Source organism: Leopardus geoffroyi, chromosome B1, assembly GCF_018350155.1.
Source record: "Leopardus geoffroyi isolate Oge1 chromosome B1, O.geoffroyi_Oge1_pat1.0, whole genome shotgun sequence".
Classification (NCBI taxonomy): Eukaryota; Metazoa; Chordata; class Mammalia; order Carnivora; family Felidae; genus Leopardus; species Leopardus geoffroyi.
In genome coordinates this window covers 72,265,576-72,291,655 of record NC_059327.1, presented here as the reverse complement: position 1 = coordinate 72,291,655, position 26,080 = coordinate 72,265,576, and the positions used below count along the sequence as shown (strand labels likewise).

At 37.9% G+C, this 26,080-nt stretch overlaps 1 protein-coding gene across 5 annotated transcripts in view; it reads right to left on the bottom strand.

The window, feature by feature from the left end:
* Window positions 1-26,080, bottom strand: part of LOC123591097 — a 53,217-nt gene that overhangs the window by 25,776 nt on the left and 1,361 nt on the right. For 3 of the 5 annotated variants that reach the window (XM_045464897.1, XM_045464890.1, XM_045464904.1), the window contains exons 2-3: window positions 25,834-25,953; window positions 21,202-21,294 (exon numbers count right to left, since the gene is read on the bottom strand). In XM_045464897.1, coding sequence (XP_045320853.1) covers window positions 21,280-21,294; window positions 25,834-25,953 — 135 coding nt within the window. In that variant the 3' untranslated portion in view covers window positions 21,202-21,279. Of the gene's footprint in view, window positions 1-20,779; window positions 20,843-21,201; window positions 21,295-23,190; window positions 23,247-24,276; window positions 24,573-25,833; window positions 25,954-26,080 lie in introns of those variants that run through there. The other 2 variants (XM_045464870.1, XM_045464879.1) reach the window with 2 other exon arrangements.

The window sequence follows — 26,080 nt, the reverse complement described above, 5'->3', positions numbered from 1 at the left end:
GGGAAGAGATACCTCATTCTATACCAATTTCCCATAGTTAACTTGACAGTCTTCTTCAGAAGTAATTTTAGCATATCATTAAGGCAAATATGGTTAACCAAGTACCATTTGAAGCTAAACAAAGTGTGGCTTTACATAATAATTGCAAGGAATATGAAGAAAGAAAAAGAAGGGATGTGAACTTTTGTGACATCTGCACAAGTATTTGTTAATGCACAAGGGAAATGCAATCAGTGAAAATGGCATTATTTTAAAAGTTTTTCAAAGTTGAAAAGAAAATGAGATTGCTCTAGATGAATAACAGTTAAGCCCCAATAAAGAAAATAATTCTATCTGTATTAAAGCCAACCTCAGCCCTGCTGTGTAATCATGTCTTTCAATACCCAACCCTTATAGCCTTGTCTTCAGTCTGTTTTTCTCAGTATTGCTGAGGAAATGGAGAGATCATTTTGCTTCATATACAACTCGTGGATTTTAATGTTGGTAAAGACAGTTAATTGCAATATCTAGATGATAGTGACTTGTCACTTTTTATGCATACTTTTTTATTAAAGGGCTGGTCTAAAGTGTAGTTGCTACTAAAAGTGACAAGATGGTAAACTACTAGTTACTGCTGGGTTGCATTTCCAAGAAATGATGTATATTAGTTTTCTATTTGTTGCAAGTAATGTAATTTAAACTCAAACCAGCTTAAGCCAAAAAAAAGAGAATTTAACTGGTCACATACATGAGAAGTACCAAGGGTGATGCCTCTCTCCCTCCATCTCTCAGTGCTACCTTCAGCTGGGTTGGCTTCATTCTCAGGCAGTCTTTGTGGTGAATGTCCACCAGTAGTTCAAGGAGTACAGTGTTCCCATAGTGATCATACATCCTGGTTCACTTAGGACCGTCTGAATTTGTGCCTATTGTATTGCAATATCGATAGTCTCCCCTTTCACTCTCAGAAGTGTCTTTCTTGGACCATAAAGCATACGGTCACCCTCCCTTATAGCCAGGGTAACCACAAAGCTTGTGACATATGCACAGTACAACAGAGTTTTGTCATGCGGCATCTCTTTAACATTTACTCAGTGCCAGTTCTCTCTCCTACCTTGGTTGGAGACTTAGCTTCTATGAGTTTTTTGCTCACTGTAAATGATAGGCAGCTCTGTGGTCATATGTAGTCACAGAATGGCTTCAATTCAGTTATAAGAATGTGTCTACCAAGAATTTCGTTTCTTGTTTTCTTTTTTTTTTTTAATAAAGTTTCGCATTTTAATCTTTCTGCAAATGTTCCACCTCTCTTCCCCTTCCACCAAGAGGTTAGCAACTGACTACCTTTGAAGAAAACTGGGGTCATCTGATTTTCCCCTCATTCACATCTTTCCTATTATGGTACCTACTGTTTCAAACACACCAAGATGAATGTAAGGAGATAGAAGAGAGGTGTCGGTGAGGATAGCTCTTAAGAGGCTGGATGTCTTCACAGGCTTTGTATATGGCAGCTGGTTAAACTTAATCTTTTGTCCTTGAGGCACTTCCAGTTTATTCGACTGGGGCCCACTGAAGTTTCTTTTATTTTTTTTTAAATTTTTTTTGGGGGGCGCCTGGGTGGCTCAGTCGGTTAAGCGGCCGACTTCGGCTCAGGTCGTGATCTCGCAGTCCGTGAGTTCGAGCCCCGCGTCGGGCTCTGTGCTGACAGCTCAGAGCCTGGAGCCTGTTTCAGATTCTGTGTCTCCCTCTCGCTGACCCTCCCCCATTCACGCTCTGTCTCCCTCCCAGAGCCTGACGCCGGGCTCGAACTCACGGACCGCGAGATCGTGACCTGGCTGAAGTCGGACGCTTAACCGACTGCGCCACCCAGGCGCCCAATAACTGTATTTTTCATTTAGTTCTTTCTGTCAGTTCAACTGTCTCATCTTAGTTCTTTAAGTTTTTGTTTCACATCTTTTAAAGAACGTTTGAAGCATATTATGCATTTAGGATTATCATAACTTCTTGGTAAATAGAACACTTGACATACTTATTTTAGAAGTCCCTCTTGTCTATGCTAATATTTTGTGTTCTAAAGTCTGCTTGGTCTTGTTTTCATTAACTTTGGAAAATTTTCAGACATCATTTCTTCAAATATGTGTGTGTGTGTGTGTATGTGTATGTATATGCATATACTACATATACATACATAAATACATATACATATAAGTATTTTTCTTCCTTTTGGCTAGTTTTGCTTGCTTTAACTTCAAACTCACTGTTCTTTCCCTACCCCACCCTTATAGGCTCTAACTTGCTGGTAAGTTCATCTAGTAAGATTTTTATTTCCAATACTGTATTTTTCCTATCTAGAAGTTTCTTTTTTCATATATTCCATCTCCCTCTTAATTATGAGCATTAAGATGTACCCATTTAAGTACCTGAGTATATTCAAACACTTAGGGTAACTGTGTTAATGTTCTTAATCTGCTAATTTTATTATAGTTGCCATTTTGGTGTCTGTTTCTATTATCTGATTTTTCTCTTTGTTATGAGCCACGTTTTCCAACCTCTTTGCTTATTTATTTATTTTTGACTGGATGCCAGATATTATAATTTTTACATGGTTGAGTACTTGATTTTATTGTATTCCTTTGAATAGTGTTGGAATTTGTTCTGGTAGGTAGATGACTAACTTGTGGGACAGTCTGATCTATTTAAGGTTTGCTTTTAAGCTTTTTTCAGGGTAGTTTTTCTAGTATCCTCTAACCTTGGGTTTATTTAGCTCTATTTCTTAGCCATGACCATTTTTTAAATCTCTGCTGATTGCCCTGTATATCAGGTGAGCCCTCTCAACTCTAAATAGTGAGAATTCAAAAGATTTTCAGCCCCTGTATGAGCTCTTGGAGAGTTTCTGTCTCACATTTCTCTAGTAATTGTTCTTTCCAAGGAAGTGTTATTTTTCTAGTCTCATGAGGACCTCCCCTATGCATTCACAGATTAGTGTTCAATCAAAAATTCAAAGGACAGGTTTTATAGTTGTTTTTTTTTTTTTATATTCTGTCCTGTAAATCCTTGACCTTATGACCTCTCCAAACTCTGATCACTGTCTTCTCAACTCAATGAGATAAATGAGCCATATTTAGAATTTCATACTCTTCTCTTGAAATGTTCTCTGGGAAGAAAGCTGGTTGAATTATAGACGTCATCTCATTTGTTTATTTTGTGCCAGGGACCATGGTCCTGCACTATTCTCTTATCTGTAAGGATAGCTGTTTTCTATATCTTGTTCAGTTTTCTAGTTGTTTACAGCAGGAAGGTAATTCCAAACTCTGTTACTTCCACATGGAAGGAAATGCTGCCATCAGTGATTTTAAAAATAACATTTCCTCTGTGATTTTTTTTTAATTGCTTATAAGCCCTACGTGTGCAATTGGGGAAGTGGTTTTCTTTAACACAAAAGGTGCTCATATCTACTTGTCCTAAAAATTTGCTTGAATGAAATTCATTACACAGATGATTTTCTACATTTTTCCTCATCTTGAAACAATATAACTGCTCAGTGGAATACACAGAATGATTTTAATTTGGGTTTTCTTTCATCGTTGTATTACTCATACAGCTGGCTAGATTGATTTTTCAGCAATTTGTATGGCTTATAAAGTTTGTGATTCTTTCTGTTATTTTGTAAGAAACAATGAAATCCTTACCTTTATGCCTAGATTATTTTTAATATTCTAGGGAAAAACAATCTTCCTTTAAACCTGGGAACTCTAATTTATATATTTGATTTTTCGTATTTTTTCTTTGCAAAATGTTAAGCTCTTTGTTTTCATAGTTCCTGTATTAGAGTAGGAATGTTAGTAACTGTCCATTTTTATGAAAAAATCAAAAATTTAATATTAAATATTTACTTGAATATTGACACGTTTAAAACTATGTGATATAGATAGACAAATAGATAGAAGCATGTACAGATGAATAGATAGATTCTCTGTGATAGTAACACCTATAAATTTGGACTCATGAAATTATTTTGTGATAATTCAAATAATATAAGTAGCCTACTAGTGATGAGATTTACCAAAATGGTGAAAGACTCTTAGTAAAGTTAAGCATTTAAACAAATTACAGTACCCCCTCAATTTATATGTCTCTGTATTACTAGAAAAGTCAGAATGTTTTAAAACTGTGAAAAAACACTTTGCACTTTTTATAAGACAAGGAAATTAATTCCTAGGCTCATCTAAGTTTTCACTTGCACAATTACTTCATGGTACGTTCAGAAATTATATGGTACACAGGATATTTGTAGTGAGGATTTGTCCTGATACTTGAAGACGCCTAGAATCCCTTGATCTCACCCAATAAATGGCAGTAGTACCTTCTCAATCCCCATCCTTGTGGCCTCTAAATACCCCTCACAACATTTTTAAGTGTATTCTTTAGGATGGCATCACCTGTAGATTGAAATATTATTCAAAGAGTTAGGAAGAAATAAATCTTGGTATTTATAATGCACCAACCATTTATCTGTCCCTTTAAGTATCTTCTCTAAAAGAGAATAGAGAACAGTCTCCTAACCAGAACACTGAGAAAAACACTGGTGAGAACAGCACAAACTCCCTTGAGAAACATGGTGGAGGCTATTCTTCGTAGAGTTTATCATCTCCAGAGAGACATGGAGAGGCTGCCACTAAAATAGGCTTCCTGGTTTCAGTAGGGGATGATGGGATTCCCAATGGAAGAAGCCAAACAATGAATTTAACTGTTTAAGGTGGGTGTGATTTCCATTATTGTGGAAATTATGGCATTAGTCCTAGAAGAGTAAGTAGAATGTTTTTATCCACCTAATAACTAATGGCTAATCAGTATGGGATCCCTAGGGCCAAAAGAGTTGTTGTCCCTGTCAGTTATTGCCTAAGTTAAATTATATAACTTTTTAACCTCTGCCACATTGCTCTGCTTCCCACCCCCGACCACAAAAAGAAAAGAAACAGGAAAAGAAAACCGGAACTTATTTGAGTTGTCATGAGGGAAAACCATGGAACGTCACTCAACTCTTGGGTCTGAATCAGTTCAAAGACCCATAATTCTTCAGTGAAGAGCAAATTAGTAATTCCTGGGGCTCAGGAGCCAGAAACCACTGTGCTTCATTAATCACAGTAAAGGGTAATTAGAGTGATTTGGTTTAAGGAGTTTGGGTCATAGTCTGTGACTCCAGAATGTAGCAATCATCCCAATTTCTGAATGTATGGTTCGTGTTGATCTACTTGGCAACTCTCATGGCAGCCACATTGCTTGTCTCTTCTGTGAAATGAGAGATATCGTGAAGTACCAAGTAATAGTTTGTGGGACCCTCTTTCCTTGCCAAAAATGAAGAAAAGGAAGTCTTAGGAAATCACAGATGTTAGTGTCACCATCAAACACAGATTCAGAAGAAGTGATTCTTGTATTTCCCCACTTAACTCCCCTATTTAGTCTATACAGAAGGTCAATAAGGCAGTAACTCCTTAAAGGTGATCAAGGTATATTTCATTTACTATTTGGTTTAGTAAACCAAAACAGTTCCTGGCACCTGGAATTCAGCTTTCGATATCACATATTTCATAATTTAATCACAGTGAGTAGAAAACATCAGAAGAGGTTTGCTTTTGCCTGGCAGATACAGCCACGCCCCATCACCCTCTGGCCTTTCAAGACTGTGTCAGGTCCCTGACTCTGGGCCATAAGTAAATCAATAGAAACTTTGATTATTTCATCATACTACAGGATTATACATGTGTTGACTTCATACCGACAGGACCTACTGAGAAACAACATGATGTACCCTAAATGTTCTAGTAAGAATGAAAAATAAATCCCATGAAAATTCAGGGTCTGTTACTTTAGTAATGTTTGGGGGGGGGCAGTAGTGGTCTTAGTTATGTAGAAATACCCCATCGGAATGTAAGATTAGTTGCATTAACTACCGCTAAAAGTGATGTACATCAGTCACTTGGTGGATATCTTTGGAGTTTAGGGATAACAAAAAACTACATTTGGTCAGAGCCACCCAACTAATTTGCCAACAATCTAGAAACCATTAAATTTGAATAGATCCTAGAGAAAGAGAAGCATTTGTGACTGGATGACAGAGAAGTGTAAGCTAATGTCACTTGGCAATTTGATCCAACAGATCTAATGATGCTTTATGTATGTGTGTTATGCAAAGCCTCTCCGAGGCCCCATCAGGAGAATCACAATGACAGCCCCTTGGGCTTTAAAGTAAAGTCTTCTTGGTTAGAAATATTATTTTGAGATACTGCTGTTGGTTTTCAATAGGAGCTTTGAAGAGAGTGACACAGGACACCAGGAGAACATGCAATCCGTTTCCCATCATGACTATTTGGGTTTAACTAATCTGCTAAACCATAAACTTGAGTACCCCTAGTGGCATTCCATCCCCAAATAAATGTATTAAGAGCAATTCCATGGCCTGAAAAATTCATGAATCTACAAGTTGCATAAGCAATTGGCTCACATTCTTTATGTGTTGTGCCTACTTTGCCAATGGATGCCTCTCTTTCCTTTTTTTTTTAAATGTTTTTTGATGTTTTTTTTTTTAATTTATTTTTGAGACAGAGAGAGACAGAACACGAGCAGGGGAGGGGCAGAGAGAAACGGAGACAGGCAGGCTCCAGGCTCTGAGCTGTCAATACAGAACCTGATATGGAGCTCGAACCCACAGGCTGTGAGATCATGACCTGAGCAGAAGTCAGATGCTCAACCAACTGAGCCATCCAAGCGCCCCTGGATGCCTCTCTTCAGTACATATTTATAACCTCTGGGAGAGTTCTCTCTGACACAGTGATGAAAAATGTGAGTTTAATTTCCAAATTCTTTTGCATAATAAACTGGCTCCATCCAGGAGTGAAAAACTGTAGCATTCACCAGCTAAGGGGTGGCCCTGAGAGACAGTCTAGGAGGAATTACTTCAAGTTGGGCATAATTTCAAATGGAACCTCTGGTTTTCCCAAGATTTTCTGGAAGAGGAGATGGCCAGAAGCATGGGTTTACATACATTTACAGGAAATTTCCAATGATTATTTGAAAGGATTAGAGGAATAGAAAGAAGCAAGCTTGCAGGAGGAAGGGATCGTGGATATCTGAGAGATGTTCTAGAGTGAGGACACTTGTGAACCACGTCAATGCTTGCTCCAAGACTAAAAGTACTCAGTAATCAGGTGGATAAGAGGACCTACTCTGTAGAGCGATTCCTTACTGGGTGCATGAGCAAAGCACCAACAGTGATGGGATAGAAGTTACACAGGGACTCAACAACATAGACTACCTCTGCAAAGCCCAAACCTCTCCCAAAGCCCCTAACTGAATCCCAAACCCACATTAAACAAGCCAACATGACGTCTACTTCATAATTAACATAACAACTATTGGGAACCTGGGGGGCTTAGTGGGTTGAGCACCTGACTCTTGATTTCGGCTCAGGTCAGGATCTCAGGGTTTGTGAGATGGAGCTCCGCATCAGGCTCTGCACTGACAGCACAGAGCCTGCTTAGGATTCTCTCTCTCTCTTTCTATCCCTCCCCCACTCTCTCAAAATACATAAATAAATAAACTTATTAAAAATCTATAAACTTAAAAAAATCTATAAAATAACAGCAGTTAAGGTACATCTTTAGTAAATTCCACCCTCTGCCTACAAATATATTTGTATTTGGTAATACAAATATTTGCCTTGTAAATGTATTTGGTATTTCATACCCAGCTAAGTCTTATGACAGAGTGCCTAACTCATCTATCATCACTGTCTCAAGTCTCCCTTACCCTGCAGATCCAAAGGTCATCCTTTGAACCAAATCTTACTGGATAAGAGCCATGTAGAATAATTACTGATGCCAGAGAAATAATTTCTACTTGGAAATGTTTTAGGGTATTTCATGTTGGACTTTGAAAAGCCCATGCTATTTGCTTTCATGTCAAGGCTAAGAAACAAAGCCCAGTAAATCTTCTCAACCTATAAATAAATTTGAGTACATTTCTCCCTCTTATAGATCCTACAACATATACTTTCAGAAATGACTTTCATTAAACTGTGAAGTAGGGACCCCCCCCCCCAAGCCATAAAAGAGTTACCAGATCTGTACTACTCAGTTGGCTTTGTAGGTACTGGCCCCACATATAAAGTACAATCCTTACTTCTTACTGTTGAGCCTGCCATACTCGAACAAATGAGATTCATTCTCAAATATTGTACTGTGTGATGGCCTTCACTGCATAACCAATTTGTCCAGTTGTGCCCTGGTAAAATGTGGGACAGATGATGATGACGATGATGATGATTGTTAAAGTCTACTTACTTATAGGGTAAGGTGCCTGGGTAGCTCACCCTGGGTGAGCCTGGGGTGCCTGGGTAGCTCAGTTAGTTAGGTGTCTAACTGAGAGACAGAGACAGAGAGAGAGAGAGAGAGAGCGCACATGATTGGGGGAGGGGCAGAGAGAGGGAGAGAGAGAATCCCAAGCAGGCCTCGTGATGTCAGTATGGAACCTGACACAAGGTTCCAACACAAGTCTAACGTTTAACCAATTGAACCACCCGGGCACCCCTAGATCCTATTTTTAAAAATGCAAATTAATATTCTCATCTTCTGTTTTTTTGTTTTTAACTAATCAAAGGCATGATACAATATGGAACACAAAATATTATTTACCATCTGGGTGGATTGCATAGAAGGTAAAACAAACATACTTTTACTATACATTGTTATGTGCAGACTAAATACTTTAAACAAAGTTATCCTACCAGAAAGAAAACTGTTCTAGATGTATTCATACAATATCTGGGAATAAAAAGGTTATAAGATCCTCAAAATAAATAAATAAATAAATAAATAAATAAATAAATAAATAACACCTGAATAAGCCCATCAATCTGGGTTAATTTTGCCAAGAGTTGAACATAATTCTTTTATATCTCAGGTAATATAATATAATCAAAGTAAATAAATTTCACTTCTCTCAAACCTTCTTCAACTTACTGTACAAAATCAAGTTTTGCCTTTCAGTATGTTCTTTCAGGTTTTAGGACAATCTTATACTTTATTTTAGGACACAACTTTCCCATTGAAAACAAGAGAAGAACCTCATATTTCATACACTATTCTATTTCATATACATATATGCTCCTGCCCTAGGCTCAAATTACCCATAAGAACTACAAAATTTAGCCAAATTAACTAACTTCTATTTAACTGGGAAGTACATAATGGATGATCATTTATCACATACAGGCCATTCAGCAAACAAGCAAAACTCACCAACTAGAGCCCCACACATCACTTTTATATCTCTGAAATGTGACAAAAATAACAGTATATATTTATGAACAAGACCCAAGAAGGTAGCCACTCTGTAATATACTGAACTAAGGACAAAAGTTTTGTATACTAAAGACTATGCTTTATGACCAAGATATCAATATTCCTTCTTACTTAAAAAGTTATCTAGGAATTCAAAGATTATTTATTAACTAGGTTTAATATTAGTCTGAGGTTGTAAAGTTAACTAACAATCTTGGATATCATGTTTTAAGCTTACACATTAGAAAACATTATGACTGCTGATACAAAACAATTTTTCAGCCCTGTGATCCAATTTAGAGGGACACAATTTTTACATTATCCATAATTATAAATATTTTGGTTTTGATCACTGAAGCAGTATAAGAAATCTAGGCAGTTTAGATGAGCTAGTAGAAACTAGTATCAAAACAAACACAAATCTGGTAATCACACCAGGGAAAAGTCATATAACTGTGCTTTTAAATCACACTTATGTAAGTAATCTGATCTACCTCAGGATTTACCTTGATTACATGAACTTGGATTCTTTTTCTTTGTAAATACTGGCTTCACTCTTATTTTTTCTTTTTTTTTTTTTTTTTTTTTTTGAGAGAGAGATGTGAGTGGGGGAGAGGAGAGGAGCAGGGGGAGAGAAGGAGAATCTTAAGCAGGTTCCGCACTCAGCATGGAGCCCCACCCAGGGTCTCAATCGCACAACCCTGTGATTATGACCTGAGCTGAAATCAAGAGTCAATGTTCAACCCACTGAGCTACCCAGGTACCCCTGAACTTGGATTCTTACATAAAAATATTTCTTAGGTTTCAGTGAAAAGGAAATTTTTTCCTAAAAGTCTAACATATGGAAATATGAATAGTTCAGCATCTTTATTTTGTACAAACATGGGGAAATATGAGATTTACATTATTATTCTTATTAGTCTTATTATTCTCTGAAATCCAGAAACCAACAAAGCTCCTTTAATTAGAGGAACTTCAAAACCTAATTAATTACTACCTAATGGAAATAGGAAATATTTTACACTCTTACAAAAGATAAAGACTTTGCCTTATTATTGACATGTAAGTACACAACTTTCAACTTCACTCCCATAACCTCAGCTATGGGTAAAGTGAACACAGAAACACAAAAATACACTATTCCAGACCTCAAAAAGATGTTCTCTTTTCTAGTGGGCACAGAATGATTCCTTAGTTGATTTGTGTATACAACTAGATAAATGATCACAAAATAATAAGAAAGTGAATTCCCTGTCACTTATCACGCAACAGAGAATAGATCCCCATCATCTTGGAAGGGATCATCCAATGGCCAGATCATTGTTTTCTGTTCATTGTTGCCATTATTGAGGAATAACATTTGCTATGTGCAAACTGAAACCAGAATCTATAAAAGACAAGAACCGGAAACAAACAAAAAATCAGTAGAAATAATAAAACCTAGGGTATCAAAGAGTCAGCAAAGGTAAAGTTTGATTGCAAGTTAAAATAATTTCAGAAGGAGAGGAAGTAACAGAAAGAGAGAGAGAGAGAGATCTCTTGGTTGGCCAGTACAGTGTAATTGGCTCCATTAAGAGAGTTTGGTTGGGGGGCGTCTGGGTGGCTCAGTTGGTTGAGCACCTGGCTTTGGCGCAGGTCATGATCTCATGGCTCGTGGGTTCAAGCCCCATGTTGGCTCTGTGCTGATGGTTCAGAGCCTGGAGCCTGCTTCAGATTCTGCGTCTCCCTCTCTCTGTGCCCCTCCCTGCTCATGCTCTGTCTCTGTCTCTCAAAAATAAATAAATGTTAAAAAAAAAATTAAAAAAAAAGAGTGTACTTGGGCATCTTGGTGGTACCTCCACAATCACTAAAGTATAAATTTCAAAAAGTCAAACTAAAATAAGAAACATGAATCACACAAATATAAACATGTCAAATATTTTATTCAACTTATTAAAAATGGCCGAAACAGTGAGATGATAGGGTTGATTCAGAAAGCATTTGAGGACCTAGTTATTTATAGACAAGTTGATGAAGAAATATTAACATAAGATTTCCAATTTGGTAAAGAAAGCACTTAACGTCCTACAGCAAAATAAGCTACAACCTTTGGGTTATCTCTTGTACCAGAAAGAAATCATTTGCAACTCTACCGGTCAAAAATATATAAGTTAACGTGTAACCTAACTAAGTCTGGGAACTTTAATCAGTTGTAAATAGAGAGTTGAACAAAGAACATTTTCCTAGGTAATAAATTAAACCTTTGGAGGGCCTGGTAAACAATGCCACTGTATATCATTGAAAACACATGCTACTCACTTTTTTTTTTCTGGCCATATTTCACAGTTGTAAATACTTTTTCATAGCATCAACTGATGGGCACATCAACTCCAACAGATCTAAAACTAACTCAACTGTCATTCTTTCAAGACAGATTTCTTTTTTTTTTTTTTTTTTACTTCTTATTTTGATTAAAGCCATCACTATATCCTCAATTATCAAGTTCAAAGCTTGATAATCAAGCTATCCCCTACATCCCTACAAATAATCACCTACTCTAATTTTCTTTCTTTCTTTCTTTTCTTTCTTTCTTTCTTTCTTTCTTTCTTTCTTTCTTTCTTCTGTCTTTCTTTCTGGTCTTTCTTTCTTTCTTTTTGAGAGAGTGGGGTAGGGGCAGAGAGAGAGGGAGAGAGAGAGAATCCCAAGGGGGCTCCACACTGTCAATGCAGAGCCCAATGTGGGGCTTGAACCCATGAACTGATGAGATCAGAACCTGAGCCAAAATCAAGAGTTTGACACCTAACTGCCTGAGTCACCCAGGCAACCCTAGATATTTCTTTTCCAACCTTTTGAGATCTCCCCTCGAAGTTTCATCCTTGCCATGTTTTTGTGTGTATTACCTGAGTCTCTAGGTCAGTGTTTTCAAACCTGAATGAGTATCAGAATCACGTGGAGAGTGTCAAAGACAGACTCTAAGGTGTCTCTCATTTTCCCTGAATCCTGGTATTCAAGCTCTGTGAAATGTCCTACTCTTGAGTATGGGCACCATGTGGATTATTTCTTACCAGTAGAAGAAGGCAAAGGTGTTGGAAGGTCCCCTCAATGATTATGTTACATAAAATTGTAACTTCCCTCTTGCTAGTAGACTCTCTCCCTCCCTTGGTGGCTTTGATGAAGTAAGCCTCCATGTAAAGAGGCCCATAAAAAGGAGAGAGAGAGAAGCTTCCAGGCAACAACTAGCAAGGAGCTGAGCAATCAGTCCAACAACCCACAAGGAACTGAGTCTTGCTAACAGCCATCTGAGTTTAGAAGCAGATCCTCCCCCAGGAGAGCCTCACATGAGACCTCAGCCTTGGCCAACATCTTGATGGTAGCTTTGTGAGTGACTTGAAAGCGGAAAACCTGGCTAAACCACTCTCCAGTTCTTGATCCACAGAAACTCTGAGATAGTAACTGTTGTTTTAGCTGAGAAGCTTGTACTAATTTGTTATGCAACAAGGTATAACAATAAGGGCACTTTTAAAAACTACAGGACCTAGTCCCATGTGATTCTTTAAGTTTGGATGAAAACCAGAAATCTGTAGAGTACTTTGAAATTCTCCATGTAATTTTTTTCTTAGAATCTGTCTCTATTGTAAATCACTGCTCTAAGACATACCCAACCCTTCCAAAAAACTTTCACATAGCTACCAGAATGTTCTTATCAAAACTCAGAAAATAACAACACTTTTTGTGTGCTTTAAATCTCTCAGTGACCACAGATTACCAACACGATAAAATGCAACTATCTAGCATAGAGTACAAAGCCTTCAATTATGTGGCTACTACATGTTTCCCCCTATAATTTCCTAGTCACTCCTATAAAAACATACCAAACTTCCTGTCAGATCCTTTCATATCTCCATAGGTTTGTGACTGCTGTTTCAACTGCTTAGAATTTCCATCCTCTATCCCAGCTTCCATCAAATAGCAAACTATTCATTTGTATCTGCAGGATACAAATAAAATTTCATCTCCTCTATGAATCACACATCTATTATAGGACTTATCACCTTGCAATACAATTAACACTAATAATTTGTCTCTTGTGCACCAGATTGTCAGCTTTTGTATGGCCAAGGCCTGATTTCATTAATCTCTGTTTATAGCAGCATTGTTAAAGATTAGATCTCAATCGTAGGCACACAGTAAAATTCATGCCACAAAGTCGTTGCTCAGTGAAATCCAGAAAGAATAAAAAATATGTGTTAAGCCCCAGTTGCTTATAAACTACCAGACCCACCGTCTTGCTGTTGCCCTTATCCTTAACATATGCATTTTTCCTGGTAATTCAAGTTTTTATAAATCAAATAATATGGTTGACTTTCACTACCAAAAGGAATTCTTCAGCAAATATTTTGTTAAGCAAAGAATCCTTTTGAAAGCACAAAGTTATTATCTATATACTTTAGTCTTTCTTGCTCTTAAGTTATACTGAGTTGTCTCTAAAGCAGAGCTCATCTGAATTTTGCCTTTCAAATTGTATATCTGAACAAAGGCTTTTTCCTCTGTGTTAGTCTCTGAATACACATCAGGACTAATACCTTGGTTTTTAGATCCCCAGAGGAGAAGATGCAGCTCAAGCTCATACAGAAACTGATTTTAGATGAGTTTTGAAAATGAGGCAATGACAATACAAGAATTGCATGGGTCACATTTGAATGCAAATAAAAATTTTAAAAATTCCAATTTCAAGCGATAGAAAAAGCCATCTTCCTGGTGCCCCTAACCAGGAAAATACTTAGAAGATTATAGAATGATTCTAGTACTTGAAAGTGGCTTAGATGCCCATTTTCAAGTAGTAGGTCCTTTAAGTGAAAGGGTCAAGAACATGGCTATTCAGTTTTAAGCTTTTAAGAAAAGCAAGGTATTGAAAACACATTTTGTAATCATGAAGTGGATTAAATAAAGGAGAGGCTACTCAAGAACCAACAGGCAACAATTTCTCTGCCACTTTCCTATTATTTGTGGCCTTACCCTGCCTCTGTCTCCTATTGGTGAGGAGGGGACAGATAGTTAATCAAATGAAGACGCTTGTCATATATTCCCGTTGTCTTCGCAGATATTCCTATGTAATTTTTAAATGAAACACTTGTAACTTGTGCTATCTGTACAAAAGGGTACATACGGTTTAGGAATTTGGAAAATGTAGATGAACATTCCATGCATAATTAACCCAGAAATTCATTGAATGACCTAAGTCAGGATTGCCAAATATCAATGGCAATTTACCTGGAATTTATCTGAGTGTTCATTCAGAACTTTAAGATACAAGGTTACATCTACATTGATCAAATGAACAAACAGGTGGGTCAATATCCAAGCCACTTACTTAGAGGAAATAAAGCAAATTGGTATTTCCCCCCCATTTTAGTTCTTTCGTTTTTTACACAAAAAGCATTAAAAATGAGTATTGTTTGATTTCTGTTTCCTTCAGGGTTCAAGGTGGGAAGACAGGTGTTCATCAGGGAGTGAAATAATCACATAAAATGTAAAACTGAAGGTATTCCAAGTGTCGGGAGAGAGACACAAGTGGGTAATTGCTCTCTGACAGAAATATTTGACCTGCGAGGCTTGGTGAGGTACTATTTCCCTAAGGAAGTAACTTCTAGTTTGTGACTTCTAGCTAGAGAATTAATTAAGCAAAGAGATATATTCCCACGAATTTACACTGGATAATTTATATCTACAAATAATTTTCTTTATGGAAACAAGATGCATTGACACATTAAATCTATATGAGCCATGGGAAGTGAAGCATTTCCCAGCAATCTCTGAAGAACAGAAAAGTCTAAATAATTCAGGTACTGCAATTCTATCTCTCTCTCTGCCATTATTACTTATTCATTTCTTTGTTCCCTTACTTATTTGCATATTAACAAGATGCTCCTCTAGATTAGCGCTGGTCAAAGCTAGATATACGTTCCCATGATCTGGGAAGCCTGCTGATTGCTGATCGTATCCCTCACTCCAAGAGATTCACTGGCTGCAGAGTCTGGGGTGAGGTCTGGGAATCTGCATTGCTGTGAGGGACCTCAGATGACTTTGATGAAGGGAAGCCTAGCACCATGGTTTGACAAACATAGCCCTGGTTTATGTAATTGTATTCCACATCTGTATTGTCTCCACTATGCTCATCCAATCGTAATCTTAGTATTATACCCTTATAATCCACTCAACAGAAGGCATATTTGCATTTTCTGTATGCTTTCACTGTGACAGGTAAACTTAAGTAAGTAATTGGCATCTCCAAACAAAACAATTTCTTTATCAGATTTGATGTGCTCACAAACCAAGAGCAAGATGAATGAATCAGTCGAAACCCTTATTAGAGCCATTTTTTATACTGCCACATAAGAGAAAACATTTTAAAAAATGCCAGAGGACAGATAGGCTAGAAGAGTACTCTATAATATTTGCTCTTGCTTATTAGTGTTGAGGGAATAACTCAGTGGTGATAAAGAAAACATAGATTAAATCCCAGGAAATGGAATTTTCACTCAAGTGTGGTCTAAATGTTAAAGGATTAAATTGAACATTGAACATCTTAGTAACTATTTCTAAGAGTTAACGCAAAATCCCGAATGATCACCCACACATGACCATGTGATTTTCAGAAGGTCAGGAGGTTCTGCCGCTAAAATCTCCAAATAGAAACAAAAGCAGAAGCACATCCCTTGTACAGACTGGCTGGTGCTCACCGTTCCACCATTAGAGCACCTTTCTCTCTGCTGCACCTTTCTGGTAAGATGGCAGGCAACCCAACACGAATTACCTCTAAGGCTTTCCTGAGAGTAGGTTATGATGGAAGGAAAGAGAAGGAAAAAGACACCAAAGAGAAAATTCACATCCTTTATCTTTTAAACGTTTAAGGGGTTGTGGAAGAGGGAAAGAAAGACAGTGAAGAGAAAGGACATACACTAACATAATTATCTTGAACAGAAGTTGCACAATCGTGGCCTCAAAGAAAATGAAATCGAGGGAGATTATAGATTGAATTCAGGGGAGTTTGGAATGGCTGGAGTGACTGAAAATAAATAGGAGTCTGAGAGAAAGGTGTCTATGGCCTTTTAGTGTGTGATTGTAATTGGTTCTAGATTCGAGTTTGGAGTAGTAGTTTGAATTAGGGAAGAGACAAAGGTAACCACGCCACTAGATCAGACCCTCTCATCTTTGTATTTATGAAGTTCCATGTGCGATTCTAATGTGGGCTCCCTGTTGACAAGAGCTACCATGGGCTGTGGTGTTTGAAGAGCATTCTGTGTACAGAACAGTAAATCTATTAATCTTGAGAGATTTCATGAATATCTGAAGAACAGATTCTATATGTTTCACTTTGCCAGAACCACCTCTGTTAAAATAAACTTTATATGATACATATTTTCATTATTCAAAATAGTAAGGTTAACTTAAGAAAATGCGAGAAGAGGGGCGCCTGGGTGGCTCAGTCGGTTGAGTGTCCGAGTTCGGCTCAGGTCATGATCTCACAGCTCGTGAATTCAAGCCCCATGTCGGGTTCTGTGCTGACAGCTCAGAGACTGGAGCCTGCTTTGGATTCTGTGCCTCTCTCTCTCTCTGCCCCTAACCCACTTACATTCTGTCTCTGTCTCTCTCAAAAATAAACATTAGAAAAAAAATTCTTAAAAAAAAAAAAGAAAGAAAATGCGAGAAGAAAGACGAAAGAAAAAAACCACATATAGTTTGTATGGCATAAATATAGTTAGCTTTGGAGTATATTTTCCTTCCAGTCATTTTTCATAGTCATAATTAAAAATATGTGGTTATACTTTAAAGACAGATTTTTTGCATTTATTTTATTTTTATATTTTAAATTTTATTTATTTCATGAGAGAGAGGAGAGAGACAGCATGCATGAGCACGTGAGGGGCAGAGAGAGAATCCCTGTCACACACTGTCAGCGCAGAGCCTGATGTGGGGCTCAAACCCACCAAGTGTCAGGTCATAACGTGAGCCCAAACTAAGAGTCGGGCGCTTAACCCACTGAGTCACCCAAGTGTATTTTTTGCATTTAAAAATAAATATTTGTTTGCACTAATATTTTCCACGTTATCATATGGTTTTCCTGGTAATGATTTTAGTAGAACTATAATACTTGTGTTATTATTATATTGTATAGATATCATATTACTGAATAAACCTAGTCACAACTTGGAGTTTAAGTACTATGCATGATTTAGTACTCACCAGACAAAGTTTTAGTCAACCAGGATGAATAAGCTATATAACTCTACTGTACAACATTGTACCTATAGTCAACAATCATGTATCATATACCTAAGAGAATAGACCTAAATTAAATGTTCTTACATTTAATTACATACATATGTGCTACTTATGATTTCTGTTATGAAGTGTACCCTCTCTACTTTCTTTTATGTGCCTATGTCTCTTCCTGCCTTCCTTCCTACTTTCCTGTCTAGGAGGAGCTCTCTGTTGTCCATGCTAGGGTGGGATGAAGCAGAACAATTCCAAGAGCTCTGTAAAACATAGGCGCTGCATTCCTACACCTGCACACAAGCTTTTATTAAATCCTTTTTCTGTAAGTGAACGAATGGTTTCCCAATAGTATCTTTCACTGAAAAATAGCTTTCAAATCAAATGTTTCAAGTATTATGAAACTAACATGATTAACTAAATTAAATGAACTCCTCCTACATGAACAAAATGTTACTCCCAGATAGACAAGGCCCGAGGGCAGAAGTTTCATGATGACTTCTAGGCCAAAACACAGCTAACAGTGCCATTTATCAGGTAGTTAGGTACAAATAACTTTATAAGCTTGTATGTTCTAAAAGTTTAATAGCCTTTTGCAAGAAGAAATTGCGCATAAATTGAAAGAATGTAGTATGTGTTCACTCTTGAATATAGTTCTCCAAGACCAACTTGTGTGCATTACTGAGCAATAAGGCCATGTAGAGAATAGAGGTCTCCAGTCCCTCCTGGGCTATATTGGTCAATGAAAGCAGTGTTGAGAATGTGGTAGTTAAATGTTGGGATTGGCTGTCATATTACCATAATATGACATATGACATAATATGACATAATATGTCATAATATGCTGTCATATTACCTGGGGTTTCTGAGAACAAGTTTGAGTACTATTTGCATTAAGTAAATCATTATGGGGGAAACCTACCTAAAGTTATTTATTTGTACCTATCACAATCACTGTGTTCACTTAAGTGCAGATGTTGGAAGTACCTCTTCTATTTCCATCATATATTCTTGCCTTAGGGCTTCCATTGGCAGAGATGATCTCAGATTTTGCAGTCTAAGATCTCGGATAATTTATGAATTGCAAGCCAAAACAGAAAAAATCATTGTGGAATTTCTGAGGCTGCTGTTCTTTTCCCAGAAAAGCCCCTCTTTAATGGACGTATTGCACACATATGCATGCACACACGTGCACATGTGTGCAAGCACATACACACAAATACATCCAAAAGAGTATAAGGCAAAGGGATGTGTGATGACATTTCTCTCAGGTCATTATCAATTCCTTTCCTCCTGGTACACACATGCCTTTCTCTCATGCAGAGGTGGAGTATATGCCTCTTTTCCCATTTTATAAGCTGACCCAAGAGACTTGCTTCAGCAAAAGAATGTAACCAAAAAGATGTTCTAAGACTTGGGAGATTTGATCATAAGAAGCCTTGCAGTTTCTGCCTGGGTCTCGTAGAATACTCTCTTTTAGAAAGTCCTCTCTAGGGGAAGCCAAAAGCTATGCATTAAGTCTGGCAACTCTGAGATTGCCAAGTGTGAAGAGAGATACATATGAGGCATCCTCCAGCTACTATGGCAAAGCCAGCCCAGATCCAGGCATGTGAGTGAAGGTACCATCTTAGAAGAGAATCCTACGTCTCCAGCTGAGGCCATGTCGGTCGGAGATGAATTACCTAACTAAGCATTTCCCAAATTTCTGACCCACAATGGAGCAGAATAAAATAACTGTTTTATGTCACTAGGTTTTGGGGTGCTCAGGCAAGGAAAAAGCAGAGTGAAACGATTGTATGCTTTTTCAATGTCAGATTGGAGCATTGCCTTATGAGCCTGAAGATCAGTTGACTTGTCAGGTGATGGTAACTTACTTAATTTGACTTATTATTTACTATTGATTAGAGCCCAGGCTCTATAAGTTTGCTGCAAACTTACAGAAAATTAAGTTTGATACAAATTTTTAGAAAATTAAGTTTGATTATTGTCCAGTAGAGATGCAAATGATTTCTGTCTGGTGGAAAATATAAGTTTGTAACTTATTGCTTTATTGTACAGCAGGCTATCAACTTGTTTTTTTTTTTAAATATTTATTTTTGCGAGAGAAAGTGTGAGCAGGGGAGGGGCAGAGAGAGAGGGGACGGGCTCAATGTAGGGTCCGATGTGGGGCTCGAACCCACAAACCGTGAGATCATGACCTGAGCTGAAATCAAGAGTCGGGCTCTTAAACCAACTGGGCCACCCAGGCACCCCAATCAACCTGTTTTATATCTAAGATCTTAATTCTATGCAAGACTTTGTCTTACACTGGCTAGATATAGGCATCTACCTTTGCGATCCTACTTTAATCCAGCTTTACCATTGTGCTGGTGCTCTTATTAATCAATTAAATATTTGATATGTGCTCACTATATATTTTGTTTGAGAATAATTTTTTTAACTTTGAAAACTTCACTATGACATGTATAAGTGATTGTTCTTCCTCAGAAAGTTCCGCATTGTCCCAGTAGCACACATCCAAGTTAATGCAGTGGAGAAGAAAATGGCATCCCAGTGTTGGGTAAAGCCAAGAATCGTTTCTATCCAGGTTTACACTGAGTTGAGTCACCTCCCCAACAAAGCATTTCCTTAATTCTCCCAACATATAACACTTATAAAAAACAAACAAAAACTGACCATTCCTTCCATGTGGCCCCAAATCTATAATGTCAGAGTCTACTAGAGAATCTTACTCTGTTTATGGTACTTCTTTTTCTTTTTTTAAATTTTTTACTGTTTATTTTTGAGAGAGAGAGAGACAGAGCATGATGGGGGAGGGGCAGAGAGAGAGGGAGACACAGAGATGTTAGCACAGGGCCCGATGCGGGGCTCAAACCCACAAACCATGGGGTCATGACCTGAGCCGAAGCCAGACACTTAACCAACTGAACCACCCAGGCACTCCTATGGAACTTTTTTATTTAAAAGTCTGTACACCTTTAATGGACTAGAGACAATCAGTGGCAGGTCTGTGTGCAATTCATGGTGTTATGGACATTGTCTAGTATAGTGTCTGTAACAAATTAGACACTCAATAAAGATTTATCGGTAGGAGTTGTGAGTAATAAAACATTTATATGGATTGTATATACTTCATTTTTATAATAAAGAGTAGTGAGTCCTAAGCTAAGTCTTACTTGCATTATACAATTAATGTTTTAAAAATTTTACTTTGAATAGCCGTTTTACCATCTCCAAAATGATATGTAAAAATTATATAGAAATCTTTGGTTTCTCATCTGTCAAGAGATACCAACAATAATTTCGTATAAGCGAGAGCTTTAATTTTGCTTGCAGTTTTTTGAGAAAAAATTAAAAATTAAATTTGTTTTGAGGGTATGACTCAAAAAATATATATCAAATTATGTCTCTATATGCTACAAGGATAAACACTTATTAAATAAAATTGAAATTTCTAAGAGGGTGCATGTTTCCTCTTTAGCCACGGGCCTTCTGTGCATGTTTCAGATAATCAAATGAAAATTTGCATTGATTAAATTCTGAATTCCACATAAAAATCTCCCTTCCTTTGTTCTATGTTAAAATTTGAACTGTGAATCATTTGCATTTAAATATTCTTTTAGATTTGGTTCCTTACCAGTCTCAGTATACTTTGGATGATCACTGAAAGATAAAAATCTCAGCAAAATGCTGCATATAGTGCTTACAATCCTGTTTAATCACGTTGAATCTGCAATTAAAAATTCAAAACAAAAATAACTCCAAATCCATAGAAATACAAATCAGAGCAAATGATATTTATGCTCAACTTAGGATTTAGCATACATTTCACTTTGAATGACTAGTTGCTTTTCTTGAATGAGACACCTGTCTTCATAACATACTGCTGCCCACAAAATTTTTAAGAAAATCTAGCCCATCAGCTTTGTGAAACTATTTGTTGACCACTTCTTATCCATTCACGTGTTTACTGGTCCACTTGTTACAAATGAACCAAGTTTGTAAGGATGTAGAAGGAAGTACAGCCTTTTCATCACAAGTGTGATTAGACTGACCAGTTTTTAAAAACTTAGTTTATTTAAGGACTTATTTAAAAAGTTAACACACTTCCAGCTCCATTCATATAAACTGGTCTCTTTTTTCTATGTCAAGTTGATGCAACTTCCATCATCTCTGATCAGTTATTAACTTCACTCCCACTGTGCTTTTTTCCTCCCTGAAAGGAAAGGTGGACACACATCCAATCAGAAATCTATTTACAACCAATTGAACATCATTAGTATAACCAAATGGCCATTAGGATATGTAGGTTCCATAATTTTTACTACAAGGGAGTATTGTTGAAACTTTACAAAGAATTTCTGTAAGGACCTAATAAACCTGAGGATAAATAAATAAATAAATTTATGAGCATTTATTTTTTTTTTTAAGGTTTATTTATTTTTGAGAGAGAGACACACACACACAGTGTGAGCAGGGGAGGGGCAGACAGAGAGGAGAGAGAATCTGAAGCAGGCTCCAGGCTCTGAGCTGTCAGCACAGAGCCCAATGCAGGGCTCCAACTCACAAACTAAGAGATCATGACCTGAGCTGAAGTCGAACGCTTAATCGACCGAGCCACCTAGGTGCCCCTATTGAACGTTTATATAAAGCAAGACAGAATCATTTTCAAATATACTAAACACTGTAACTAACTGTTAAGTTAATGTGATTATTATTTCCTTACTAGGGACTTGTCACTAGGCTCTGTTTGTTTAGTCTGTGTTAAGTACATTATTTTATTAGCTTCATTGAGCTTTTCTTCCATTACTGGGGTTTAGAGAATTCCTTGCTTGGGCTTGCTACTCTGTTTTGGTGCTATAATCTTCTTCCTTTCCTAGGCTGCTGTCCTGACTTATGGAGCTTCTTTCTTTCTTCTTCTGGAATCAGCTTCCACATTCCAGCTGCACCACACTGTTTTGTTCTGTGATTTAGGTTGGTTTGGTATGAGTTGAGAGTTACTTAATAGTCTTTCAGGGAAACTTGACATTAAGGTGAGAAAACAAACAAACAAACTAGCTTTCTGGCAGAAATGACCCCAGGAGGACTTTCCATTAGGAACCAAAACATACTTATTCTTCTTGGTGTTTTTGAAAAATTTTTAGATGTAAAATTCACTCTCTAAGTTGTACTAGCCACATTTCAAGTGCCCAATAGCCACGTGTGATTGGGTGGCTACCTTACTGGGCAATGCAGAGGTAGAACATTACCATCACTGCAGAAAGTTCTATTGGACAGTGATGTTTTAGATCATGTGTATTCGTTTCTTTGCTTTTTTTTCTGTTTTCTCTTTTTATAGTGTAAACAATGAAATTATTTACAATTTGGGGGAAGCTTCCTTGCTTTCAATATTAATTTAGATGGAAGGAAATCCATATCATCATGTACTTTATCTAAAGTAAGTGCATCACAAGTGGTTTTCTCTACTGATGTTATCTAACTTTGTCTTTTTTGACAAAGAGTTTGTCTGAAATGTCTTCATTGTAACTATATAAATACTGATTGTTCAGTTATTGACCAGGTCCTTTACTTCAGAGTCTCATTGGGAATATCTATTCAACCAGAAGTGGAAAAGAAAAACACTTACTTGGCAATTAATCTTTGGTTGTATTCCTTTTATATTCATGTGCACTGAGGAATGGTCTGTGAGGTAGGGGAAATGATAATAGAGTTATGCTTTAGGTATTTTAGGAGGTTTATCAAACCTCACATACTAATATCAGATATTGGAGGCCCACAGGCCAGGCTGCAGGTTTTGCTCTATCTATCGGTGTCTATTTATTTTGGCCCACCTGGGGGTTTGACTTTTATTTTTAAAAAAGCTTTTCTTTCAATATTTTGATTTTAGAGAGAAAGAACATGAGCAGAGGAGAGAGGCAGAGGGAGAGGGAGAGAGAGAGAGAGGGGGGGGGCTCGATCCCACAACCCTGGGATCAATGACCTGAGCCAAAATCAAGAGTTGGGCGTTCTGGGGCGCCTGGGTGGCGCAGTCGGTTAAGCGTCCGACTTCAGCCAGGTCACGATCTCGCGGTCCGTGAGTTCGAGCCCCGCGTCAGGCTCTGGGCTGATGGCTCAGAGCCTGGAGCCTGTTTCCGATTCTGTGTCTCCCTCTCTCTCTGCCCCTCCCCCGTCCATGCTCTGTCTCTCTCTGTCCCAAAAATAAATGTTGAAAAAAAAAAAAATTAAAAAAAAAAAAAAAGAGTTGGGCGTTCAATCTACTGAGCCATCCAGGCATCCAAGGGGTTTGACTTTTTAAAAATTAGTTTCCTTCATTTAAAATTGGAAAGATTTATAAGAATATGCATTTTTGTTCTCTTAAAATGTCAGATCTGACAATACTGAATTTAGATTTTTGCAGGGCAGCTCAGTGGAATCAGCAGCCTCCTCCTTCAGAAAAGGCTTGTACTTTTGTGCTCTCACGGGTGTGGCAGTGCCCACCACTCCCCACCGTCTCCCACAACTTAGCTGGGCATTTATGTCACTGGCCCAGGCCAGGTAGGCATCTGAGTTTGAGTCTGTTCCTTATCTGAGGAACAACCAACGTATATTCTTCTTAGCTGTGGAACTTGCCTGAGAAATTCCGTGATTTGACACAAGAGAAATCAGGCAGCAATAATCCTGTCCTGTCTCCCTATGGATCAATCCATATTTCACCACTCCTTCCACAAACTTCTACCAGTGTCTTGATAGGTTTTATTGGCATTCATCAGAGTGGTTCATTGTTATGATAGCACACAGTGTATGCACATCAAAAGGTATCAGTCAGACCTGAATGCACAAAAATGTCATGAGTTCATTGCCAAAGCTATCCTTGATAATATGACACACAATAAAGCAACTTTAATTTCAATAAATCCATTTTTTCATCCAATTCTGTACTTTATTGGGAGAGAGAGAGGTCATTTAGTCTTCTCAAAGTTGCTGACGAGATGTCTGTGGAACTATGGGTGTTTCCTAAGACACGCATGTCTGTAAGGGAGTAAGATAAATATTTGTATAAGACTGCTAGGCTGCTTTTAAAAGGCAGTTGTATGGGAGGCAAAAATGTTTGTAGAATCAATGTCATCGAAGTCAGTCAAACCCTCCGAAGCAATTAATCTGATTGCTCTTCTATGCTTTCTATATGTTTTTGTGGTTGTTGTTCCAAGCCACTCCTACTCTTCTAAAATTACAACTCCTGGGTACAGAGTTCACTATTCACAGGTGCAAATATATTAGGAAGCATGGAACCTGTTGCACAAAACACAGGCGTGACAAGGAATATTTCCCCAAGTTAAGAAATATTTACAAAAATATTTTAAGTAGAATTATATGGAACATCTTGTATATTTCCAGTTCAGTTTACTTTTCTTTCATGGTAACTGAGAAGCCCAAGCTGCTTTGTTTTATAAATAACGTCTATGCTCCTGTAGGCATAATTTTACATTAACCAGATAATCAATTTCAGATTAAGCTGTATAAAGATACTTATACATGCAATATTATGAAGGTGTGGGCAAGCCCAGAAAAGACTGAAAATCCAATCTTCTTTAGGGGAAGCCATAACTAATATTTTTGGAAAGAATATTATTTTGAGTTGTTTAAACTGTTTTTTTTTTCCTACTTAAGAGAAATTCCAAGTGAACTGAGTATGGCCATCCTCACTTCAGAAATAAAGACACTGATGAAAGAGGGAAAGCAATGTGTGCAAAACCTCAACACGGGCTAGTTAGGAAAGACTTTGGTTTCCAATTTCAGGCCTTTGTTTTCCTAACTTGGCAGGATCTGCTTCCCCCTCTAAAACTGAACAAGGGACAGAGAGGCTGGTTGCAAATTTCTATAAGGAATGGTTCTAACTAGAGTTTCTGGGAGAATCCCGAGGAAACAGACCCCTCAGCGTCGTGGACTGATGCCACAACCCTGTTTTGCTCTGATCCACTAACTCAGCTTGATGGCTCAAGGCTTCGCCACAAAAAGATTAGAGTATTCCACAGGCACTCACTCATCCTGGCATTAGTGGCTTGGGTCACGATCAAAGAGGGAAGGATCAGGAAGTCAACTAACTGGAGAAAGATTGTTTGTCACCCATTGTTTTCTCTTTCTATTTCACCTTTTGCAGGAAGAGTGCACATCACACACGCTGCCGCCGGATTTTGAATCTGAACTCGCAATACCCAACTTGTAAACTGTCAGCAGACACCCGTTAGGGGAATTGTCAGTGGTGGGCAACAGGCATCTGAACCCGTTTTACCTTCCCGTGGGAGCGCGGCGACGGCTCCAGCCCCTGGTGTGAGTGCCCTGGGTTTGTCCTTGGCGCAGTTGTGCGACGCTCCTCTGTGGTTCTGCGAGGGTCCAGGTCCCCACTCTGCTCCTATGAGCAAACAAACAAACAAAAACAAACAAGCAAAACAAGAAGCAACTCCTGGCTGGAAGTTGTGGGGTTTTCTCAGCCCTTCCAAGGCACGGCCCTCTGCCTCCACGTCCGCCTCTCTCCAGCT